This window comes from Petaurus breviceps, unplaced genomic scaffold (assembly GCF_028583685.1).
Source record: "Petaurus breviceps papuanus isolate PSGF00001 unplaced genomic scaffold, PetGlider_PUasm1.0 229, whole genome shotgun sequence".
In the NCBI taxonomy this organism is placed as follows: domain Eukaryota; kingdom Metazoa; phylum Chordata; class Mammalia; order Diprotodontia; family Petauridae; genus Petaurus; species Petaurus breviceps.
The window spans coordinates 9,425,421-9,450,540 of NW_027185903.1; the positions used below are offsets into that span (position 1 = coordinate 9,425,421).

Sequence of the window (25,120 nt, forward strand, 5' to 3'; positions counted from 1 at the left end):
AAGACTGAGTAAAGGAGGAGTTGGTGGGGGTACAGTGTCAGCGGTATCATGTGCACAACCGGACATTTGGAAATGATTCTGTACAAGTTCTCCCCCCCCCACACTTTGCAAAAATTAACTCTCCCTATTTTCCAAGTTTATCTACCACTATTTTTTCATCTTCTTTCCCCTTTTCCCATCCTTTGAGTTTCATAGTTTGGTTCTCTACAATGCCTGAATTCTGTGCTTTAATTGCTAAAATTCCCTGTTTTTTGGGCCATTTGAACTTGGCCTAAAGCCACAGCAGGTGACATAAGTAGAGCAGGGGTTGTTTGCCTTGTTTGTGTGTCATGGACCCATCTGGCGGTTTGGCGAAGCCTATTTTAAATTCATAAAAGAAAATACATAAGGTTACAAAGGAAACTAAAGATGTAATTTTTATTTCCTATAGAAGTTCACAGATTTCTTGGAATCTATCCAAGTTAGGAACCCCTGCTCTAGATAGAACAGCATTTCTTTCTTCTTTCCTTTCTTTCTTCCTTCCTTCTTTTCTTTCTTTCTTTCATTCTTTCTTCCTTCCTTCCTTCCTTTCTTCTTCTTCTTCTTCTTCTTCTTCTTCTTCTTCTTCTTCTTCTTCTTCTTCTTCTTCTTCTTCTTCTTCTTCTTCTTCTTCTTCCTCTTTTTCTTCTTTTTGCTTTTTGGAGGGGGGAAGGCAGGGCAATTGGGGTTAAGTGACTTGCCTAAGGTCACATGACTAGTAAGTGTTAAGTGTCTCAGGCCACATTTGAACTCAGGTCCTCCTGACTCCAGGCCTGGTACTCTATTCACTGTGCCCCCTGGCTGCCCCAAAAACGGCATTTCTCAAATGGGGATCATAAAAGGACTCCAGTGGAGGCAGAGAGCAGAACTCCAAACAGTAGGGTAGTAGAAGCAGCCTGTACATTAGAACAGTTTCCTCACTATTTGTCTAACTGCCACGCCCATCTTCATTCTAAACATCTTTTTGCCAGTATCACCATTGACTTACTTTTTTGTTCTTCCTATTTATCTCTCTTGATTCTAATTTAATAAATATTTATTAAGCTTCCCCCCCCCCCAAAAAAAATGTTCATAGCATAGAAGAGAGAGTCAAGAAGCCTTGGAGTTTGGAAGACTCTGTCTCTAACAAATACTGGCTATGTTGACCATAGTCAAGTCATTTAAGTAGAAACTAGAGGGGATTGATCTTGGGAGTCAGAAAGGCTTGAGTTCAAATCCTGCCTCAAATACTTTCTCCTATGTGATCCTGGTCAGTTTACTTAACCTCTGCCTTAGTTTTCTCATCTCTAAAATGGGAATGATATGGATAGCACCCATCTCTTAAGGTTGTTGTGGGGAACAAGTGAGATAATATATGTGGAGTGCTTTGCAAACCTTAAGGTGCATAATATACTGCACCTGTTTTTAGTTTATCCATCGGTGTCACAGGCAAGTCTCTAAGACAATGTGTTACAGAAAAGTGGGCAATCTGCATGAAGAGGGGGTTGTCCTATCTGTAGTTTATTATATTGGAGACATCACAGGTGGGCAACCCCTCTCTTTCCCTAATACCTGAAATGTATGTTAACTGCCTTATTGTTTCCCTTACATGTCAGGGAATACAAAATGCTTTTATAGTTAAAATATTAACTTATAGTTCTTGAGTACCTGTTTCCATCTGGGAAGATTAGAACAGAGTTTTGAAGTTTATTCATGCTTAAATCAGAGTGTAAAGACATCAGTTATGTTGGGGGGGAGTTTGGAGGGGGCAAGGTAGGGCAATTGGGGTTAAGTGACTTGCCCAAGGTCACATAGCTAGTTTTTGTGTTGAGTGTCTGAGGTCAGATTTGAACTCAAGTCCTTCTGACTCCAGGGCCAGTGCGCTATTCAATGTGCCACCTAGCCGCCCCAACATCAGTTATATTTAAATAGATGCATTGTAAAAGGTGCCACTGCAGGCCATTGGATCAATGCACATCATTTTCCAAACACACATTATTGCAGGTAGGTGCCAGACAGATGCTAACAGCAGTTGCTCATGATGCATATGTGACTTTTGGGGATAGGATACTTGCAGACAGCTTCCTGGCTCAGTGGATAGAATACTGGACCTGAGTTCAAATCCTGACTCAGACACTTATTAGCTGTGGGAATCCTGGCTGGACAGGTTACTTGACCTCTGTGTGTCTTAGTTTATCCATCTGTAAAATGGGGATAATAATAGTACCTACCTTCCAGGGTGAGGTTCAAATGGGACAATATTTGTAAAGCACTTTGTAAATCTTAAAATGTCATAGAAATTTTATGGTAAACATTTTTATCATTTCTATTATTATATGGAAGTATAATGTTGGTGGATTAGAACTTTCCTCCATTCTCCCTTTTCAAAACTGACTGACTGCCCAACCACAGTAGTAAATGCTTAATTTATAAAGCAATTATTCTATTGACCTGAAAAGGGAACCATTAAACAAATGATCAATAGACCTAGAAATAGGACCCATTAAGCCCAGTCACAGAAGCAGCAATAGTTTGTTTACCAAGAAGGAATTGGGGAGGAGGAGAATTCTGATTCTGATCAGAAGTTCCTGCAGCTACTGATTCAATTTATTTTTGCCCAATTTTTCTCGCCTTTGTGATATGCCTTTAAAAGTAGTGAGCACCAGCCCTTCCAGCGTCCTTCAGGGATCCTGGCTTGCATCCCATGGGATGATGATTGGATGCTTGGTGCTGCTGCCCTCCCATTTCCATGGCCAATAGTGAAGCATAGAATACCGGAAGTGAAACCTCAGAGGACCTGGGTTTGAATTCTGCCTCTGACATTTTACTGGTGGTGAGGCTGGCAAGTTTCTTTCTTTTCTGAGCCTCAGTTATGGGGGACAGCGTCTGTGTTGCAGTTTTATAGAGTTCTAGGAAGAAGTGTGGGCTCTCATTTTAATCATATAATGTGCAAGAGATTCTGATTTGTTGATTGTTTGCTGTGTCTTATAGGGCAGGACTCCTCAGGCCAATTTCGCATTTTCCCTGCTGATATCATATATGCCGAAGAAGGTTCCAGTGTCACCTTTTGCTGCATTTCTGGAGCATATTTCCATGAGAAAATAAGGTTTTTTTATGAAGACAAGGCTATTCAAGGAATAAAACTGAGCTCCCATACGACAATGTATGAAGTGAATAATGTTCGTTTTGTTAGGAAACAAGGGTCAAATGCCTTTTGTAGGATGGACTCTGTCATCAAAGGTGTTGTCTTATATGTAGGAGGTAAGGACTTGAATTTTAATTATGTTCTTTTTCTCCTGTTCAGTGAAATATATTTATTATATCCTTTTTTCCAAAGAGAAAATATCTATATCTATGTGTGTGTATATATTTGTGTGTATATGTGTATACACACACATATCTATCTTTATGTATATTTATATAGATATATATCCATGGATAGCCTTGATATACCATAATGTTCCTCACTAAGATACTAGCTTCTAGAAGATTTTTAGAAAGATTTCTTAGAGTGATACACCAAAGTTACCCCAAGGTCATTTTGATGCTTTAAAAACCAGTACTATGGAAACAAAAACTACAGTTACTGCTATTGGTCAAAACCCCACCCCACCCCCTTTCCTGTGATAATTCCCATTTATTTCTACTCTACTTTACTCAGAAGTAAAGTCAAGGCTCAGAAATGTGGCTGAAGAGGGACGTGCAATCTTAAGATGGAGAGTATCTTTGTCCTTCCCTCAATGGTTAGGATATTTGTCACCCATGTGAAGAAATCACTTGTGGCTGGGCTGGCTAGTATGTCCATCCGTCCCCAACTTCCAAAGGCAAAATCACATTGTTATAGATTCTAGGGGCACAATGTTTCAATTCTTAGTGATTCTCTTCAGCTGGCAAACACATTAACACCCTTATACAGAAACCTGTAGAAAATAGACTAAGTGAACTTGATACTAAGAAGTGCTTAGTCTGGGGCAGCTAGGTGGTACAGTGAATAGAGCACTGGCCCTGGAGTCAGGAGAGCCTGAATTAAAATGTGGCCTCAGATACTAGCGGTGTGACCCTGGGCTTAACCCTGGTTAATCACTTAACCCTGATTGCCTCCAAATATATTTTTTTAAGTTCTTAGTTGGGACAGCTTAGGTGGTGCAGTAAAGCACTGGCCCTGGAGTCAGGAGAACTTTAGTTCAAGTCCTGCCTCAGACACTTGACACACTTACTAGCTGTGTGACCTTAGGCAAGTCACCTAACCCCAATTGCTCTGCCTTCAAAAAAAGAGCTTAGTCCAATCAAACTTGTACAACCTTCCACTGTGGTTCTACTTGCCTATGCTTATGCTGTATTCCCTAATAACCCACAGACTTAGACATTGGAATATCTGAACAAGAAATTCTCCTCTACAAACATTCTCCAGAAGGAGTTGTACGGTCTTTGCTTGAAGACCTCTAGTAACAATAAATCTAGAGGGATGGCTAGGTGGCTCAGTGAATAGAGCACCAGCCCTGGAGTCAGGAGGACCTGAGTTCAAATCTGGCCTCAGACACTTAACACAATAACTATCAGTGTGACCTTGGACAAGTCACTTAGCTCCAAATGCCCTCCCCAAAAAAGCAAAAAAAAAAAAAACCCAAAAAACAATAAATCTACTACCTTTCAGGGTAGCACATTTCACCTTTCCCCACCTCTAGTTATGTAGATGTTTCCCCTTAATCTGCCTCTTTTCAGATCCCACCTACTGGCACTAATTCTGTCCTCTGGGGTCAGAGGAACAAGCTTATTCCCTGAAGACAGCCATGAGGTCTTCCCCTAAGTCATCTCTTCTCTAAGCAAGACATCCTCAGCTCCTTTAACTGATTTTCATGTCTGACCCCAAGCCCCTTTGCCCCCAGCTCAGTCAGTCATATACAGCCTACTGGACCCACCAGGCATCATTTCCAGGTTATGCATGTTTGCAGATGCCAGGTTTTTCACAATGTTTCCTGCAACTTATGTGGCATTATGTGTGGGCACAGCATAGGCCAGCAGCTTTGTGCTATTTCTGTTTCATGACCCCCACAATCTCCACTACCACTACGTTCTTCACCCCTGCTATAGTTTCTGTGACACCACTTCCTTACTCTCCAACCATTAAGGGTCAGTGGGAAGTCCTTGCTGGAGTTGGGAGGCAAAAGACTTGGGATTTGCCACTATCTTGGTGACTTTGAGCAAGTGATTTCATTTCTCTGAGCATCACTTGTTCATCAGCAAAATGGGAGTATTAACATTGCCCCCACCTTCTCTCACAGGGTTGTCATGAGGGTCAATAGGAACACATGTAAAAATGTTTTATAACTGCAAATATACTCCAACTTATTTTTAAACTGAGATAAAAAGTCTTGTTTAGAGGTAGAGTAAGATCTAAAAATGACCAGGGTGAGAAAAGCCCAACAAAAGATGAGTTTCCAAAATGGCAGCCGTATTATCCTATTCAAAGGACATCTCTTTCTCAGAAGACAATAGATTGAGAAGAGTAGACTGCAAAATCTACTAGTAAATGTAGTTCTTATTCCCCATAAAATTACCCATTATCTTAAGACTATCATCCCCAGACCACCTGTAATGGGAATGGGAATTTAAAGATGTTCCCTGCCCCTGAATAGACCTAGGGGTAGTTTGAAGATCTCCCCTGCTGTGAAGTAAACTCTGCCCCCCCACCATAGACTGAATGTAGTCACATGGAGCCTGTGATGGAGGGAATTTGCTGAAGGGTGGAGCAGAGCCACAGGAAGCTGGGAGTCAGAACTAGCCGGACTCTGGGGGGAGAAGATGCTCCTTAAGCAGACAGAGAGGTTTGTGAGTAAATATTGGTTTTGTATTGGTTTATGGGAAGGCTGAAGGATGCTGTGGATCTCAGGGTTATTATGGCTTCTGAATATCTTTGGTACTATGATGGAATTGGGTTGCTGGTTTTGGGATTGGGTTTTCTGGTGTCTAAATAAATCCTTCAGTGCTATCCTCTATCTGGAGAGCTTGGCATATTTTGCGATTGAACGCCATGTGATACTTATAGTCATGGTCTTTATTGTGATCATGGGCTCTGTAAATATTGCCTTGGTGCTACACCACCTTCCACATCCTTCTTTCTCAGACTAATAGAGATGCTTTCCTCACCTTTGCTAGCCAACTCGGGCAAAGGGGTTGGGGCTGACATTGGGTCTTCAGGGCTATCTTCCTCCAGCACCATATGATATCCAAGGCTTGATGGAAGGGCTGAGGTGCTATGACTTTGGAAGAGGGCCCAGAACTTAGTCAGAGTCCTTGCTGGAAGAGGAAGAGGAGGAGGAGGAGGAGGAGGAGGTGGACGAGGAGGAGGAGGAAAAAGAATGCTTACTACACTTGTTCTGTCCATGCATTTTCTTATGAGCTTCCTTTACCTTCTTTCTCAGCTTCTCATCCTTCATTATACCTGACCCCTCTACTCCTGGGGTAAAGGAATTGGCAGAAAGTACATCGGGGCAGCAAGTAGGCGGCATGGGTACCACAGCTGCTGTCCCGGCTCTGACTGGAAGATAAAGTGACTTCCCTGGGAATCCCCCTGGTGAAGGAGGGAAGATACTGGAGGATACATGGGATCAGCTAATGTTGGGTAGACAAAGTTAGACCCCTCAGGATACCTAGGGGTATATGGGAAGCTCAGGAGAGTCTATCCCTGGTTGCCCTGCTTGGGGGTCTGACATTCTCTGCTGAAGTTGCTTCTTCTACTCCCATGACTGAAATTCTTCTTTCCTCACCCTTCCTCCCAGCACCTACTTCCCAGTCCCACTCCTCTACACTCTAATATTCTTATTTTAAAACACTATGGGAAATGAGCAACGTTATGGCATCACTTTGGACAGGGTTACATGTAAATTTTCACTCCGAAGCTCACATTTGTTTCTTTTCTAATACGCATGTTAATAAATTCTGTGCTTGGCTTTACAGCCATATTGCCAATCCAACATTAACATTTCTTGCTCAGGGCTACACTTACATGTCTCACTATGTCTCTGTCCTTTCATTCTACTGTTCCTCACTAGAAGGCCTTCATCTCCTAGGACCCACGTGTGGTTTTATCTTGGGTTGCTGGGCTACATCCATTTATAACTATTCTCACTTCCTCATCTCCAAAGGACTTACATTAACCTGGGGCTGCATGTTTCCTGGAATAGGAAAAGCCATTCTTTTGCCTCACAACCACAACTGAAAAAAAACTAATTTCCCAGGAGACCTAAAATGAGGTAAAGTCCAAACTTGCCCTTCCCTCAGTTCCTCACTGCCATTACCTCTTTGATGTAAGGGTTTCACTTGAGGACCTAGAAGGCCACATGTGACCTCTAGGCTGCAGATTCCCCTCCCCTGATCCTAGACTCTCAATATGGGCTATATTAAATTACTGAAGAATAATGAAGTCCTCCTCCAAAGCCCCACTGTGAATGGAGGTGACTTGGCTTGTCTTGGGAGTTCACCAAGGTTAGGTAGGTTCAACCATACTAGAAAGATTTAAAGGATGGTTCAGACCACATACTATACCTGTTCTCTGAGGACCAGCCTAACCAAATGTGGAGAAGCCTATCTTCAGTGGACTGGCTACTTAGGGATGAATTCCTCAGCCATGGCAAAGAATGAAAGGAAGGAAAAATATAGTTGTACGGTAGTTCACACTTACCAAATGTGATACCTGTGTAATCTCATTTGATCCGCATAACAACTCTGTGAGGTATATAGAACAGGTGGTATTATCCTCCCATTTTACAGATGAGGAAACTGAGTCCTAGAGAGGACAAATGATATACCATAGGTCATGCAGCTAGGAGGGCACAGAGCTAGGACCCTAAGCCAGGTCTTATGATTTCAGGTCCGGTGACTTTCCACTGTTACTACACTGCTTCTCTTAGCTTAGGATGGGTAGTTACCCCTATTTTCTACCTAGAGAGTTGCCTTAGGAATATGATAGAGATTGGATCTGGCACGGCAGGCAACATGTGATCAATGCCTGTGGTTATTAATGAATTGATGACTAGTGGGATCACCCTGCATTCCAGGCTGATCTGTTCTCATTCAACTTCAGAGAGACTTAATGTCTAGGTCTGTCCACCATAAGAATCATTACTGACACAATGTCCATGTCACCTGTGTTTAAAGGCTTCAGCCTTAGCTTTGCCAACAGGTTTTGTTTGTGTTCATAGGAGTACTTGAAGAGCCCAAAGATTTTTCTTGTCAAACTCGGGACTTAGAGACTTTGAACTGTACCTGGGACCCAGGAAGAGAAACATTGCTGGAGCAGCTTCCAAACAACTACAGTTTATTTGAATGGCAAGTCATGTCTTCTGATTAAACTTGGTGGTACTCCAGCCCTCCCTGTGCGGGGTGTAAAGCTGAAAGCTTCCCTGGGGGGTTACAGAAAGCAAAAACAAATATGCCAAATTGCCAAACTCTAAAGGGCTACTGGTTTGCCCTGGCTCTGACCAAAGTTTTGTTAAATCTAATGAGTAGAGAGAAAAGTTGCAGATCCACATGATAACCCAATCTAATTCATGACTTAGGTCTACTTAATTTCCTACTTTACTTATGGTGGCATAACGTTTATAATTCATTATAGACCTCTCTAAAATCTGCGAAGTACTTTGTATCGATTGTCTCATTGGTACCACAGACATCTCCATTTTGCTGATGACAAAACTGAGAATCATAGAGACTGAGTCATTTTCCCAAGGTCACATTTGTGAGAACTGGGACTCAAATCCAGATCTTCTTGCTCTGTCTGGTTATCTTTGAGAAAGTTACAAAGCTCTTTGGTCAAAAGAAACTAAGGGAAGTTCTAACAATCCACGAGGAAGCAACAGGAGGTAACTTATTATAAAATAAATAGCAGTTATATAGTACTTTAAGATTTACAAGATGCTTTACAATTATCTCACTTGATCCTCACAACAACCCAGTGCTATTATTATCCTTATTTTACAGATGAGGAAACTGAGGCAGACAGCGGTTAAGAGGGTCGTGGAGGGGTGGCCAGGTGGCTCAGTGAGTAAGAGCACCAGCCCCAGTGTCGGGATGACCTGGGGATTGAATCTGGGCTCAGATACTTAGCACCACACCCAGAAATAACTGGCTGTGTAACCTTGAGCAAGTTACTTAACCCCAATTGCTTAAAAAAAAAGAAGAAGAGGGTTGTGGAGCTAGTAAGTGTCTGGTGTAGGATTTGAATTCAGTTCTTTCTGACTCCAGGAGGCCCAGTGCTCTATCCATTGTACCACCTCATTGCCTCTGTAAAAATGTAAAATTAACAAAAACCAATTTGTTTAAATTCTATTTTTATTGTCCACAGTTTTCAGTGGGGGAACAAGTGGATATCTGCTACTGTTCCCAGCAATATAACATGGAACATTCTGGATATGCTCCCTAGGCAGGAACAGGTCTATTTTTACCAAAACTGTGTTATTGTAATTATTTATTTGTTTGTTTGTTTTAAAGGTTTTCCCAAAAAAAGGTTGATTGTGCTCACAAAAATTGGTGTACCTGGAAACTAGCTCCAGATATTCAGGACACATATAACTTTACCCTGATGGCTGAAAATAAACTAAGACAGAGAAGAACGAGCATTTTCTTTAATGTGACCCAACAAGGTGAAAATGTGGATAGCAAAGTAAACTGTATTATCTTCTCTACAAATCTTTAACCACCATGTAATGTATAATGTACTCTCTTTCTTCCTCTCTCTCTGTTTCTCTTTCCATCTCTTTTCCCCTCTCTATCTCTCCCTCTCTCTCCTTCTTTCTATCTCTTTTTCTCTCTCCCTCTCTCTTTTCATCTCTTTCTGTCTCTCTCTACACACACATATACATACATATATGTATATGTACATATAAATACATTAATTTCTCCTGTCACAAGGTACTGTGAAAAGGGCACAGACTCCAACATCAGAGGATTTATATTTCCATCTGCACTGTTATGTTTATTACTTGTGTAACCTTGGACAAATCATTTAACTTCCCTGGGCTCCTGTTCATTCTCTCATCTGTAAACTGAGAAAGGGGGTTGAACTAGATCTAGTGCTTTGAGGTATCTTCCAGCTCTAGTGCCATGAATGATCCAGGCTAGGATCAGTTTTCTCTTAAGTCAAATTTGAATGTTATCAGTCCTCCATTTCTTAATAGCCTTTTCCTCTCACTGGAGAGGTATAAGCAACAATCCTTCCCCTATTCACAATCTTCTCTTCTTGCTCCATTATCATGTTATTTTGATTTGCCAAACAATTCCCCTATATGCATTGTGCCTTAACCATGCCATAGTTGTTGTATAAACCCTTTTTGGGGTTGAGGACGGAAGAAGGAAAGATGTTTTCCAAAAAGAAGATAGCATGTCCCTATTGTCTTTTTCTTATTTGAAAGGAGATGCTTGACTAACTTTTAAGTTAAGATACCAAAAGTTAGATCAAGTCAAGAAGCTAGTGATTTAAAGCATTTTAAAAATATGGCTATTATTGAGATTTTTCCTCCAAAAATTGCCTGCTTACATCCTTTGGTTGACTCTTTTCCTTATAAATTTGATGCAGTTCTTTATCTACCTTAGAAGTAAAACCTTTATCAGAGAAACTTGTTGCAAAGGATTCCCCCTGCCCCTCACCCCCAGTTTCCTGCTTTTCTTCTAATTTTAGCTGCTTTGGTTTGGTTTGTGTAAAATCCTTTTAATTTTATTTAATCAAAATTATCCGTCTTGCTTCCCGTGAACATTCTAGCTCTTGTTTGGTCTTGAATTCTTCCACTATCCATAGATCTGACAGGTAATTTCTTCCATGTTCCTCTAATTTGCTTATAATATCATCCTTTATGTCTAAAGCACATACCCATTTTTAGCTTATTTTGGTATACCATATGAGATGTTGTTCTCTGCCTAGTTTCTGTCATACTACTTTCTAGTTTTCTCAACACTTTTTATTGAATAGAGAATTCTTGCCTCAATAGCTGAAATCTTTGAGTTTATCAAACATTAGCTTACTTCGCTAATTTATTTGCTTCTGAAAAATTGTGTGCCTGGTCTGTTTCATTGATTAATCCCTCTTTTTCTCATCCAATACCAAATTGTTTGGATGATTACGGCTTTGTAGTATAGCTTGGTCTGGTACTGATAGACCCCTTTCCTTCTCATTTTCTTAGCATGGTTTTCTAGCCACTATGTCAAGTGAATATTTATTTACCTTTAGAAAGTATAGTAGGAATTTGCGTTTCCTACATGAAGACTACATTTTGGATCTATATGTTTTTTATTCTCTTGACAGTTCAACCACAGCTTGGTGAAATATCTATTGAAAATGTAAGTGCCACAGAGGCAACATTGACATGGAAAATTATTCCCAATCATAAAAAGCTCATTTTCTTGTGTCAGATTGAAGTCTCCCATGATGGAAAAGGAATAGAGGTAAGAAATAGTCTTTGGGTGGTGGAATTGAACTGTTGAAAGTTATTTAGACTTTTCTTCTTGACCTCTAGTAGTAAAGGACATATGGTGTGGCAGGATCTCCACTAAAAAGTCTCTGCAATTAATTTCTCATTGTTGAGAGGTTTCAATCCAAATCAGGATACGACCTCTGGTAACAAAGGACATATAGTGTGGCAGGATCTCCACTAAAAAGTATCTGCAATTAATTTCTCATTGTTGAGAGTTTTCGATCCAAATCAGGATAGGTCTGGCCAGAGTTGTAACTGGTAACTTTTGTGTAAGGGTCATGGATCAGAAAATGCCCGGGGGACAAAGGGAATAAAAGGCACCTCATTTTTTTGCAAGTGAGAAGGGCAAGACATTGATCTATGGGGTGAAGACTGAGATCTTGGGACACTGATAGCAAGGCACTTTGTAGGATGGTTAGGACAAGGTGATGGGGAATGTTGCCCCAGGATGACACCTGGCAATTTTCTGTTTTTAATAGTTATAATTGCTAACTGGGTGTTAAGTTCTATAGCTTCAGTGATACTGAAGGACCACAAGTTCTGTCAAGATCCTCTCAATTCCATATCCTAGGACAAGACTTCAGTTATCCTGCTTAGGTTTGGCTCTGGACCTGGCTTTAGCTTAGGAAAATGGATGCTTACATAAACTCTGTTTATCATTTCTTCTTTGATTTACCAGTACAACACTTCCAACTCTGAATTCACTTTAAGTGGATTACAAACTTATACAGTATATTCAGTTCGAGTACGCTGCTGCACAGCTGACCACTTTTGGAAATGGAGTGAATGGAGTGGCAAAAACTTTACCACAAAGGAAGCAGGTAAGTTTGATTCATTGCAATGCAACTCGAAGACATTTGTTGCTTGAGACTTATGTGCAGGCTCATGGTACTAACTAAAACTTAATGAATGGAAAGCATTAAGATATTGTAGTCTAGTTGAACATATTTCTAAAGACATTTCCTGTATCAAATATGTCATTTTTTAAAATGGGGGCGGGTTGGAGGGTGTTAGTGTATGGACCTGTGATTTCATTGGTAAAAGGACCCCACCCTACCCCCACCCCAGAGAGGAAATACCTTCAATCACTTCAGGTCTATAGCTGCCTAGCTACTTCCTATTGCAGAGAGATGCCTAGGGCTGAGAGGAGCTGAACGACACTCTGGTTCGCTTAGTCAGTAAGGGGCAGGCAGGACTTGAGCCCAGGTCTTCTTGGCTCTGTGATTGGTTCTCTGTAGGCATTATGCAAAGTGAATATTAATTCACCTTTATGTACCATTTTTTTCCTCATAAGAGATAAACAGTATAAAAGTTTTATCATTCCCTTTTTACAGATGAAAACCTGTAGTACAGAGAGTTTAACCCTTGTTAATGAAAAGGCGTGCTTATTAAGTGCCTCTTTTTTGTTTTTTGCCTTTTTTTTGGAGGACAGTTGGGGTTAAGTAACTTGCCCAAGTTTAGATGGCTAGTTTTTGTGTGTGGGTGTTAAGTGTCTGAGGCCGGAACCAAACTTAGGTCCTCCTGACTCTGGGGCCAGCGCTTTATTCACTGCGCCACCTAGCCACCCTATATTAAGTGCCTCTTGTTCAATCATTTCAGTCCTGTACAATTTTTCATGACCCCATTTGGAATTTTCTTGGCAGAGATATTGGAGAGGTTTTCCATTTCCTTCTCCAGCTCATTTTACAGATGAGGAAGTTGAGGCAAACAGGGTTAAGTGACTTTCCCAGGGTCACACAGTTAGTGAGTATGTGAAACCGAATTTGAACTCAGGAAGATGAGTCTTCCTGAGTCCAAGATTGGCACTCTATCCACTGTGCCCCCTAGCTGCCCCATATTAAGTGCCTACTATATGCCATATATGGTGCTGGGGATGCCCACATGAAGTTTACATTCTAATAGAGAAAGACAAAAGAGGGGTGGTGACCAGGGAGGATGGTTATGCTCTGCAATGTCACCTGCAGGGCTAGTATGTAGAGTTGGAAAGCAATTGATTGGCATGTATTTTCTAGGAACAATAATATCCATGTGATTACTATTCCCAGAGCTGGAAAGAGGAAAGGGGAAAGAGAATCTCTCCAGAGAGGAGCCCCATGGTGGTGGCTATGGATGAGACTAGTCAGGCAGAATGGATTCACCCTAGCTAGGACTTAAATCTCCAAGGCTGCTCTGCTGCATCATACTTGACCCTGAGTGTTAGTTGTAGCTAAAGATGGTATCATTCCCTAAAATTTTAATTAACATCAGTCATTTTTCTTTCCTGTCCTTCATTGGCTTGTTTGGTTGCTTCTGTTGCTCTGAGTGTTTTTGGAACCAGCAACCATTTTATTATTGGTTAAATAAAAGGAGTAATGGAAGCTGAAAAATAGGAACCACATTAGCAGTTCCCTATGGTACTGCTTTAGGTTATGAATATTCAGAATCTCTCCTGTTACTATTGAAGCCTTGATACCAACCCCAGTGACAGCTAGATAACTTTCCCCAGGATGATGACTAGTAAAAATAACATATCCTTATAGCAGTGACCCTATCCATCTGAAATAATCATAGAATCAGAGATTTTAGAGCTTGATTTGGTCGAGCCTCTCAGGTAAGGTCATGTATTTACAGATGTGGCTCAGACAAAGTAATTAGTGACTTCCTTAAAGTCTTGGAATATATATAAATCTGTCCCCTAGAGGGGGAGGAGATCCTGCTTGTCCTCCCTCCTAGTGAAGCATACTAGAAACATTGTCAGGAGAAAGGAGAGTTAGTGATTTTTTTTTTCAGGCTAATGGATCTCTTGATTTTCTGTCACAGGAGATCATTTTAATAAAAAGATTATTGAGCCATTTGCAAAATACTAAGCAAAATAAAGAACTTATTACTGGATGGTTTTTTCTCACCTGTTGAATTTTTTAATCTAAAATTGACATAGATTTCATTTTCATTTTCTGGGCACTTTAAAGATTCATGCTCTAAGGTTTATAACTTCCAAAAATGTAACCCAAAGTGCAGGTTTTGTTTGGAGCTAAAAGAATTGATTTCTCATGCTTAAGTGGTCAGCCATAAATAAAGCAATTTTTTGTGTTTTTTTTAAATACCAATTTAACTGGGAAGATTGTGCAATTTGGACAGGGATGCAGATAAGGAGAGCAGGAGGCTTTTCAGCTCTGACCCTCCTGGCTCCCCATCAAGCATCTGTACAGTATCTCTGAGGCCAATATGCACCTTTTGTACTTTTAGAAATCAGGCAAGGGAACAATAGTGGCCTGCCACCCTTGGGGATTCTGCAATCACAAGAATTTACCTGGCTTACTTTCTGTAGATTATCCAACCCTATTTAACAAATTCGATTTCGTTCAATAAACATTAAGAACCTACTGTGATTAAGGCATTGTGCAGGGTTCTAGGGATACAAAGGCAAAAATAAAGCAGCTCTGCCTATAATTATGGAGTTTACATCCTTTCTTCTAAAGAAAAAAAATTTTATTGATATCTTTTGTTTTTACCTCACCATCATTTCTAGACATACACACCCTCTCATCCCATCACTTCTCTTCCCCCTGACCCCAACTGAATCCTTTCTCATAATAAAACAGAATGCATTGTATTTGACAATGGATGCAACATTCTGCCTTCCTATCTTCCCATTTCTTTGAGGAAAGGGAAGTGTTTCCTAACCTATTCTCCAAGACCATTATTGGTTTTCTGTTCACTCAACAGTTCATCTTTTAGGGGAGGCTAAGTGGCACAGTGAATAGAGCACCAGCCCTGGAGTCAGGAGTACCTGAGTACTTAAGACTTAACACAAAAACTAGCTGTGTGACCTTGGGCAAGTCACTTAACCCCAATTGCCCTGCCATCCTCCCTCCAAAAAAAGTTAAAAAAAAAACTCACAAAAAAAGAAGAGTTCATCTTTTTCAGGTGATTTTTTCATTTTCATTGTTGTAGTCAATTGCTTATATTCTTTTCCCATTTCTTCTCATTTTACTCTGTGTTAGTTGATACAAATCTTCCCATTTCTCTGAATTCTACACATACTCTTACTACATATTATTATCTCATTACATTAGTTTTCTCCACTTTGTTTAGACATTGCCTGGTTGATCGGTAACCACCTTACTTCCAATTCATTGTTATGACAAAAAGTACTGACATGAAAATTTTTATTTATATTGGAACTTTGTGTCTCTCTTTGACAGAAATTTACACTCTTCAAAAGCACCAGTTCTTCTTAAGGCTAATTTCAATCTTCATAGAAACTATAAAACCTGATATCTGAAAGGGATGTTAGAGGTCATTTAGTTCAAGATCCTCCCATTATAATTGAAAAAAACTGCTCTGTTCCATTCCCTTGACTCTTGAAAACTATGCTATCAGCTGGGAATGAGGGCGGTGACTGTCAGAGGAATTAAGTACCAGAATTTCATGTGTTTATAGTCCACTGGTAGTAACATTTTCCTCTGAGACCAGAGTAAATGAGGAGAGAATTGGGGATGATATGGAGTTGATTTGGAAGGTAAAGCTGGGGAGAAGAGGGAGCTCAAATGGATTGCTTTGATTTTCTCAATGAAGTACTTGGTGAGCTTCACGCTAAGACATGAAGAGGGGGACAGGATAGATAACTTGAAGAGAGAAAAGATTTGGAATAGACGCTGATGGTACTCAGGTAGTTAATCAGGGAAGTGTGCAGCAGTCAAAAATCAGTTGAGATTATATAGTAGAAATTTTAATGGATCCAATTAGAATATGTTGGGTTTTTCCCCCTTCCTCCTTCAGTGTTCAGAAGTAGCATACATAGATGAGCAGAGAAATTGTATGGTAGGAGATTGGGCAAAATTTCCTTTTCTGAACTAGAAATAGCCCACATGTCTTGCTATGAGCACTTGGTATAACCTAAAAACTTTTCCTTGCTCCATTTCAGCTCCCTCAGGGGCTCTCAATATCTGGAGAATTGTGGAACCAGTTTCGGGAGGATATAATGTGAAAATATTCTGGAAGGTAAGTTGTCTTGGACTCAACTTTCCAAATGCTTTCTGGACAGCTCCCACTGGATGTTCCATGGGCACTCTAAGGTCAACATATCTGAAACTTAGTTCATCCTTTTTTCCCCAGAACCAGTCTCTTTTCCTGACTTTCCTATTTATTATCAAAAGCATCCCCATTTTCCCTAGTGCTCATAACCCCAGTGACACTTTTGACTCAGTCCACTTCACCTTCACCCCTGCAACATTCAGTCACTTACCAAATTATGTTTCCTCAATACTCTCACATCTGTTCCCTTCTTAGCATTTTCACTAGCACTGCCTTACGTAACCTCTTCATATGTCTAGACTGCTGCAATAGCCTCCTAACAGTTCTCTCATCCTAGTTATAACCCTTCTTTAGGCCCCCCTAGATTAATCTTCCAGATGCACAATTTTGATCATTTCATTGTCCCAGCTCCTTGTGGTGCAGGGGAAAGATGGAGAATTTGGAGTCAGATGGCCTGGGTTCAAATCTCAGCTCTGCTCCTTACCACCTTTGTGATCTTGGGCAAATTATTTCTCCTATTTGGATTTTAGTTACTCATTTGAAAAATAAGGCATTGGACCAGGTGACCTCTAACATCTCTTCTGCCTTTAAATCTGTGACCCTATGAATAATATATCTTTGCTAAAGATAGCAAAGTGGGATTTTTAAACATATGTTAGCTATAAGAAGGTCAAAGAAGGGCTAACCCTGTTGTTCAGAAATGATAACAGATAGTGAAAAAAAAGCAGAACTGATCAATAATGATTTTATTCTTTCTCTGCCAAGGAAGATGGCACCGGAAAGCACAGATAAGTGGGGAGGTAGGAGGACATGACTAAACTTCTGTCAATGAGTTTACATCACTAGATCTGTATAAACTACCTAGCAGAGTTCTGAAAGAACTGGTAGATATGGTAGCTGAATTGCAATTGGTAATCTCTGAAAAGTCATGGATGAGAGAAGAGATATAAGAATGGAAAAGGTGTTGTTGATTCTAAAAAAGAGAAGAAAGTGGCATTTTCATATTATAGGCTAGTGAACTTGGTTTTAATTGCTGGCAAAATTAAGTCATTAAAGACAGAGTTTGTAAGCGCTTAGAAAGGGAAACAGCAATCACTAAGAGACAGAATACATTTTTTTCACCCTTCCAAATGCATGTTTAATGACAGAAAAGACAAGTCCACATCAGAGGAGAATAATGATTATCAGTAGGGATCTTATAAAGGACTCCAGAGTAAAGGAAAACCTTTTATCCTTTGCTTTAAGTAAGGTATGCTGCTTTCATTGAAGACAGGGATGGCTGTAAATGAATGAATATGTATTCAAGTTGTTGTGAGTATGCTCGAATTTACAAGAAATATCCAAACAACTAAGTCAGTAAGTTCCTGAAATGGCGACTATAAGCCAGACAGCTGTGAGCATTGTTCAAACTCATTCGTTCATGATTGTCCTTCATGATACAAGGGACATACTTCATTGATTTCCTCATTATTTTCCACTATAAGCAATCTGGAACAGAGAAGTCCAGCCCAAAACAATCTATCTTTCTAAATACCTATCTTTATTATTTTTTAAAAGAAAATATTTTATTTTCCCCAGTTGCAGGTTAAAACAATTTGTTGCATTTTTTTAAAGATTTGAATTATAAATTCTATCCCTCCTTTCCTCTCTCTCCTCCTTTCCTAATCTTTCCTCTTCCTGGCAGCTTGTTAGATACTTGCAGACAGTCATCATGTCTCTTTGCCAGCACCTCCCTTTCCACTACACCCCAGCCTTCTACCAAGCCTTCTCTTCTCTAGATTCAAGATTCTAAGTTCCCAATCAATTCTACATACCATGGATTCTAGTCACCATTCAGGTCACTCTCTTCTGGGACTGTTGCAGCTTGTCAATGTCCTTCCTAAAAGGAGACTTTCACAAGTGAGGCTATTATTTCTTTTATTTTGAACACACAAAGACTGCCAGAAACCTGTTAGAGAAACCAAGTCAGGGGACCCAGATGGTAGGAAGGAAGGGAGGGAGGGAGGGAGGAAGGAAAAAAGGGAGGGAGGGAGGGGGAGAGAGAGAGAGAGAGAGAGAGAGAGAGAGAGAGAGAGAGAGAGAGAACAACAATAAAAAAAAAACAAGATTAAACACTATGCATTTATAGTGATTGAGACTGGACACAGAGAAGAGGTGGAAGAATGCATCTCCCTTCATTACAGAGGTGGGGAACAATGAATATAGAATATTGCATTGCATGTACTGCCAGACTCAGTCAGTATATTGGTTAGTTTTTCTGTACTGTTTTTTTCCCCCTAAATAAAAAAATCCTTGTTTATTAGGTGTGGCTTTTGGGGCAGATAGGGGATGACATTTTCAGAAATGAATGCAAAATAAAAACAGAAGTATCAATAAAAATCACAAAAAACACAAATGTGTGTGTGTGTGTGTATGTGTGTGTAAGATCTGGAAATATTTTAAATCTCTGGGGAGAAAAAAAAAATTTTTTAAATGGCATGGCCTGTAGAGTGAAGACCATTTTGAAATGGTTCTCAATATTTCTTTTCAGTCACTACCACCATCTCAAGCTAATGGGAAAATCCTAAATTATAGCATAGCTATGGAACCCCTGGGGGAAGTGCCTAAGGTGGACATCTCCTTTTCTGAATCAGACAGTAACAGCACTGAAAAATTCATTGACCACCAACCCTATCGGATCAGCATTGCAGCCATCAATAGTGTTGGATCTTCTACCCCTTCAGTCATCGTGGTCTCTGGAAGTGCTGAAAACAGTGAGTATATATCCTTTTTTAAAAATCTCACTATTTTTAAAAAAATCTCACAAGTTACGTGGAGAAGTTATGATGATATCATCTATAGCCTTTGATTTTTGCATAAAATGTTCTCTCGAATGGAAGAGGTAAAGAAAAGTGTTGTTTGTTATTTCTCTAACAACAAAAAGGGGTTAGTTGCTTCTCTGAGGGGGATCTTTTAATGGGTACCAGGTTCAATTTTAATTCCGTTTGGTAACACTTTTACACGTGTGTACAGAGCACTTTGTAAGGCAGTGGAATGGAATAGTACAAAGTCTTTGCCCTCACAGAACATCCACTTTAGTAAGGGGTTGAGATATTTATGTAGCACCTCTCATGCCCTCCTCCACCCCGCATCAATGACTCTCTCTCAGCCTCCCTCAAGCATGCTGATGAAGGTTGGGATGGGGGAGAAGGGGTTACAAATCACTACCCTCAGGATCCTTGTGGGTAACTATATCTACAGACGCTATAGCTTGAGCCCCAGTGGTATGTATATTTCCTGTTTTTTAAAAAAAAATTAGTCACAAATATTCACTAACCTTTATCAAAACAGTTACTGAAAATGTTAGAGACATAATATTTATATAACCTTCTGCCCATAAACCTCAATCACATTCTTCCATCAATGCACTTGGTGTCCTTGGGGAGAGTGGGCACACATTAAAAGCAGTACAGCGGTGGAGCACATTTGCACATTTGTCTTCCACTTCCAGCTTCAGGCTTAGCTGATGCCTTTTGATGAAGTTAGGGTTATGTTCTTTTAGGGAAAGGTAGTGACCCTTGCCCTAAGACTGGTAAAATCCTCTGCAATTCTGTGCCTTTGGCAGAATACTTTTCTTCTTAGCAACAGCAGGTGGAAAAGTATTTTCTTTTCTTCACTTCTCATTGGCAGATAACAATAGAAATAGTTAGATTAAGCATTTATTAGGTGTTTACTATGTTCCAGGCACTCTGTCTTAGCACCGCTTATAAATACAAGCCCCTCCCCCCCAAAAAAGACCTTGCTTTCAAGGAATATATATCATAATGAAGGAAAACAATACATAAAAGGGATCTGGGAGGAGAAAGATACACATACAAGGGAAAGGTGGAAAATTCCGGGGGGTCAGTAGTGAACATGAAGTAGAAGTAAGCATGGCTGGCTTAGATACTTCTTGAAATGATGATCCTGGGCAAGAAAGAACTCATCAATCAGAGGAGAGGTCCATAGGGGAAGAGCCGTCACCATAATGTGAAGGCTGCAGATTTAGAGAAAAGTCCAGAGGGGCAGGAGTACAGCAGGGAGAAGAGAGAACATGAATGGCCTGAATGCATCCTGAGAGAGCTTTCGCCTTATATTGGCCACCCAAAATCTACCTGGCACCAAGTGATGGCACAGAGATGGTTACAGAAGCTTTTTGACACAGTTCTGAAGACTGGTGCATTTTTTGTTTGTTTGTTTTTATCTATGTCCCAAGTTCATCAGCTGAGGCTTTTCAGGCCTAAGACCTTATCGCGTCTTATGGCTAATAACCAAAGTTTCGTTTTCTGATTTTGTCCTTGGTGTCAAGCATAACAAATCTGATCCTTCAAATTGTCTTTCTAAATACTTTTCTCACATGATTTGACAAAGATACAGTGCTCTTCAGACCAGCATGCAGAATCAGAGACTATCTTTCCTTTTTCATTATATTCCTCTTGAACAGGGGACAGTCTTTCATGGCTGCATTTCAGTCAAGTGAAGAGGGTCACATCCCACTTGAGTGTTAGAAGTAATTCAAACTGGACAGGACCTAAGAGGCCGGAAGTGGAAGAAGCAAGAACACCGTGAAGTATAGAAAACTTAGCTTGTCATGGAGGGGACAGATGTTCCATGACAAGGAGTGGCCTTCTTTTAAGATGTGGAATTCACACATACTGTTATGTCTTAAAGGAGATGCACTGATGGGCAGGGAGAACAGAGTAGCTGCCAGAGAGTAGCAATTAGTAGTCTCACCCATTCATAAGAGGAAGTGTGGTACAGTGGAAAGACGATTGGCTTTTGAGTCAGAAGTTCTATTCAAATCCTACTTCTGATGCTTACTACTCTGTAGTAAGGACAAGCCACTTGACTTTCTTAGACCTTAGTTTTTCTATCTGTAATGTAGCGCCCCCTCTGAATATATTCCCCCACTTCCCCCCACTTCACATTTGTGGATTCGTTCTCCAGAAGGTGGCTGACTACTATGTCCCTTCACAGTTCTAGGGGTATCCCTATGGGGTTTGGTTTCTAGTGCTATTGATCACAAGCCCCCATCCTGTCTGCTCCCCCCAATATTGATTAACCAGTCAATGTTGATGAGTTTGGTGAGAAAGACATAGCAGGACTGGTTATAAAAACATTCCCCAAAGACAGGGGCATGCTCTTGGTCCTTGGAAAGAATGGGCTCAAATTTAAGGCACAGAGGTCCTGAGACAAACATGGAGAGGACACAGACAGAGGGCTACATCTTGCAGCCCCTGCCCATGGGAGTTCTGCTTATGGGTGTAGTGTGGCTGCCATCCCCTTGTTCAGCTGGGCTAGCTCCTTGCACGATGCATTGTCTTAATCTGCTGCTGGGCTCGGTCAAGCAGGCTGCTTCTCGGCCCTGGCTCCTTGCTAGATTCAGCTACTACTGCTCCAGCAGCCTCAGCTCCTGACTCTGGCTGCTAAGGGTGGCTTGTGGCTCTTCCAACCTTTCAAAGTTGAGAAGGTTCCCTGGGCCACTTCATCTCCAGATATTCATTCACCTATTATCAGGAAAGAATAAACATAAAAGAGAGAAAAAAAGCAGAAGCACCATGCATTCAGGGTAACACGGCACCTGAGTGGAAAACAGGAAAGTTTGCCCTTTGGCCACCCGGTGGCTTATAAGCAATCTTCCTTACCTGAAAGTTGCCAGGGAAGGGATAAGTGCAGAAAAGGGGCCCAAGGAGTGTTGTATTGATTCTTTTGTATGGAAAATTAATTCTGGTTTTGTCTGATGTCCTTCTTACTCTGAAGGAAAGCCAATTATAAAACTTCTCATCGTCATATAACACCAATCCCTCAGTCACTCATAGTCAGAAGGAAATTCACCAAGCCTTCCCATTTTGGATTAGCAACAGCAAGAAATATTACATGTGCTCAAATGACTGAGCCCTTGGTTCCTATTGCCACCAAGGGGTTGGATTAGATGGCTTCTGAGGTCCCTTACAGCTTTAAAGCAATTAAATCCAGTCCCAGATACTTATTAGCTGTGTGATCTTGGACAAGATAACTGCTACTTGCCTCACTTTCCTCAACTGTAAAATGGAGATAACTAATTCCCAGGAATTAGTTAGGAGTTACTTAGAGTTAGGAGTACCTAACTAGTACCAGGGTTGTTGTGAGAGTCAATGAGAAAATATTTAAGTGCTTAGCACAGTGCCTGGTGAATAGCCGGTGTTATAGAAATGCTAGCTCTACCTGTATACATATATCGTCTTCATATATATGAAAGTCTCTAACTCACTGTTACCCATACATATGATAGACATCTGATATCACCAATATCAATTCTGCCCTACTTTCTAGTTGTCTTCTTTTTTTTTTAAAGCAGTGGTGGGGGTTAAGTAACTTGCTCAAGGTGACACGGCCAGGTGTTTCTGGGTGGGTGCTAAGTGTCTGAGCCCGGGATTCGATTTCCAGGTCTTTTCAACACTGGAGCCGGTGCTCTTACTCGCTGTGCTACCTGGCCGCCCCTTTCTAGTTGTCTTTTGTGAATGACCACATCTCTCTGTTGCTACTCTTCTTTCCATGTCAGACCCATTCCTTTCTCACCTAGCTTGGTAATCGTGCCTCTGTACTTCACTCCCTCCCCTTTCAGTATGAAGCCCGTCCCGATCAAATCAGCAAATCTCTCAAGCAGAAACGTTCTCAGCTCCAAAATCTGCACTCTTGTATTTTAAACCACGGTCCAGAAGGCCATGTCCTGCCCCCCTTTGCCATCCTGAGATGATGCTGAGGATTTAGATAGTTAGGGCCAGAAGATCTTCTCAATCAGAAGTTCATTTCCCAAACTCTTCTCTCTTCTAAACTCCATTTGCAGTTGTAGAAGTGATAAGGGATATCTGAAGGCCTCTTATGACTCTCCATGAGTGAGTTATTTGGTGAGAGAAAGAAGTTGCCTAAAGTTATGGAGTTCATTAATAAGCCTCTTGATCCCCCTGCCCATCATGCAACTCTAGGCTCCGAAGCACCCTAATACCCTAGAGCCTGTGTCTACACTGGAGACACCTCTCCCTCCTTAAATGTTCCTAGAGCTCTTTAGGCAAATTGCTTTACCTCTCTGGGCCTCAGTGCTTTGTGTTCTTCCCTCTTCGACATCCTCATCACATTTTACCTTGTTGTCGTGTTAGAATTTGTTGTCGTTGCTCAGTCATGTCTGACTTTCCATGACTCCATTTGGGGTTTTCTTGGCAAAGATACTGGAGTGTTTTGCCACTTCCTTCTCTAGCTCATTTTTTACCGATGAGGAACTGAGACAAAGAGAGTTGAATGACTTGCCCAGGGTCATACAGCTAATAAGTGTCAGAGTTAAATTTGAACTCAGGAAGATGAGGCTTCCTGAATCCAGACCCAGCACTATGGCGCCACCTAGCTGCCCTCATTTTACCTTATTTCATGCTCATTTCAGTACATGACATGACGTGTACTTTCCTATCCCCACTATATTTATAAGCTTGAAGGCAAGCGCTGTTGTCATTTTCCATCCTTGTATACCCAGTACCTGATTCAGTTTCTTGCACATAGTGAGCAATGAATGTTTGTCAAATTGAATATTTGTACTTGGATTTGAAATTATACTTTAAAAGTTCGTTTTAAAGGGGGGGTTAAAGTGTACAGTTCATTTAAATTGAGGCAACATTTTCTTCAAGGCACGCAAAACATAAAAGAAGACAGAGTTAATGGCACAAGGGATGGAATATATCTATCTTGGAAACCTAAACCAGGAGAAACTGAAGGCTATGTTGTGGATTGGTGTAACTATCCCCGGGATGCAATTTGTGATTTCCAGTGGAAGAAATTCAGCCCCAATACCACTAGTGCAACCATCAGATCTGGTAAGGACAACCTTCTCCGTGTTAATCAGTGTCTGACTAGATGAAGTACTTTCCCTTGCTAAGTCTGCCCACACTCTGCCCATTAGACTAGAACTTCTGAGCTGCCTCCCAGGCACCATGGTTTGGGTTTCATACAATCAGGTAAAGTGCATGGTAAGAGTTTGATGTTCACAATATCTTATTTTATGGGAAATGCATATACTTTCACTTCCCAGAAAATTGACCTCTCATTGGGAACACCTGGACTGAATCTTGGGCTGTGTTTTTCCAGAGCCCTATAAGGATGATTCTGAGATTTCTCCAGGTAGAACATAGTATATGTCATACTATTTAAAATGTACTTTATTCTTTTATAATGAGGTGATGTTCATCTATATGGATATATGGTGGGCACTGGTGTTGCCTTTAGACACAACATTTGGCAAGTTGCCTCCTTGCCATATTAGGTTGTAAATTCCTCAAGTCAATATGACCTATTTAATATAAACAAGTATCTATAGTTTGATTCCATTAGATCTGATATTGAAAAGTTGCCCCATATCAACTCTAAATTCCCTCCCTCTTTTCTTTTTTCTTTGTCTCTTTCGTTTTCTTTCTTCATTCCTTCTTTCCTCCCTTCCTCCTTCTCTTTCCTTCTTTCTTCCTTCTTTCCTTTCTTTTTCTTTCTTTCCCTCCTCCCTCTCTCCTTTTCCTTCCTTCCTTCCTTCCTTCCTTCCTTCCTTCCTTCCTTCCTTCCTTCCTTCCTTCCTTCCTTCCTTCCTTCCTTCCTTCCTTCCTTCCTTC

At 40.7% G+C, this 25,120-nt stretch overlaps 1 protein-coding gene across 5 annotated transcripts in view; it reads left to right on the plus strand.

Moving 5' to 3' along the window:
* The window catches only part of OSMR (oncostatin M receptor), an 85,283-nt gene that overhangs the window by 49,726 nt on the left and 10,437 nt on the right, over positions 1-25,120 (plus strand). For 4 of the 5 annotated variants that reach the window (XM_069096189.1, XM_069096187.1, XM_069096186.1 and 1 more), the window contains 8 exons: positions 2,989-3,258; positions 8,199-8,325; positions 9,487-9,638; positions 11,294-11,433; positions 12,142-12,283; positions 16,369-16,445; positions 19,009-19,231; positions 24,152-24,337. In XM_069096189.1, coding sequence (XP_068952290.1) covers positions 2,989-3,258; positions 8,199-8,325; positions 9,487-9,638; positions 11,294-11,433; positions 12,142-12,283; positions 16,369-16,445; positions 19,009-19,231; positions 24,152-24,337 — 1,317 coding nt within the window. The remainder of the gene's footprint in view (positions 1-2,988; positions 3,259-8,198; positions 8,326-9,486; positions 9,639-11,293; positions 11,434-12,141; positions 12,284-16,368; positions 16,446-19,008; positions 19,232-24,151; positions 24,338-25,120) is intronic. The other variant, XM_069096188.1, reaches the window with a different exon arrangement.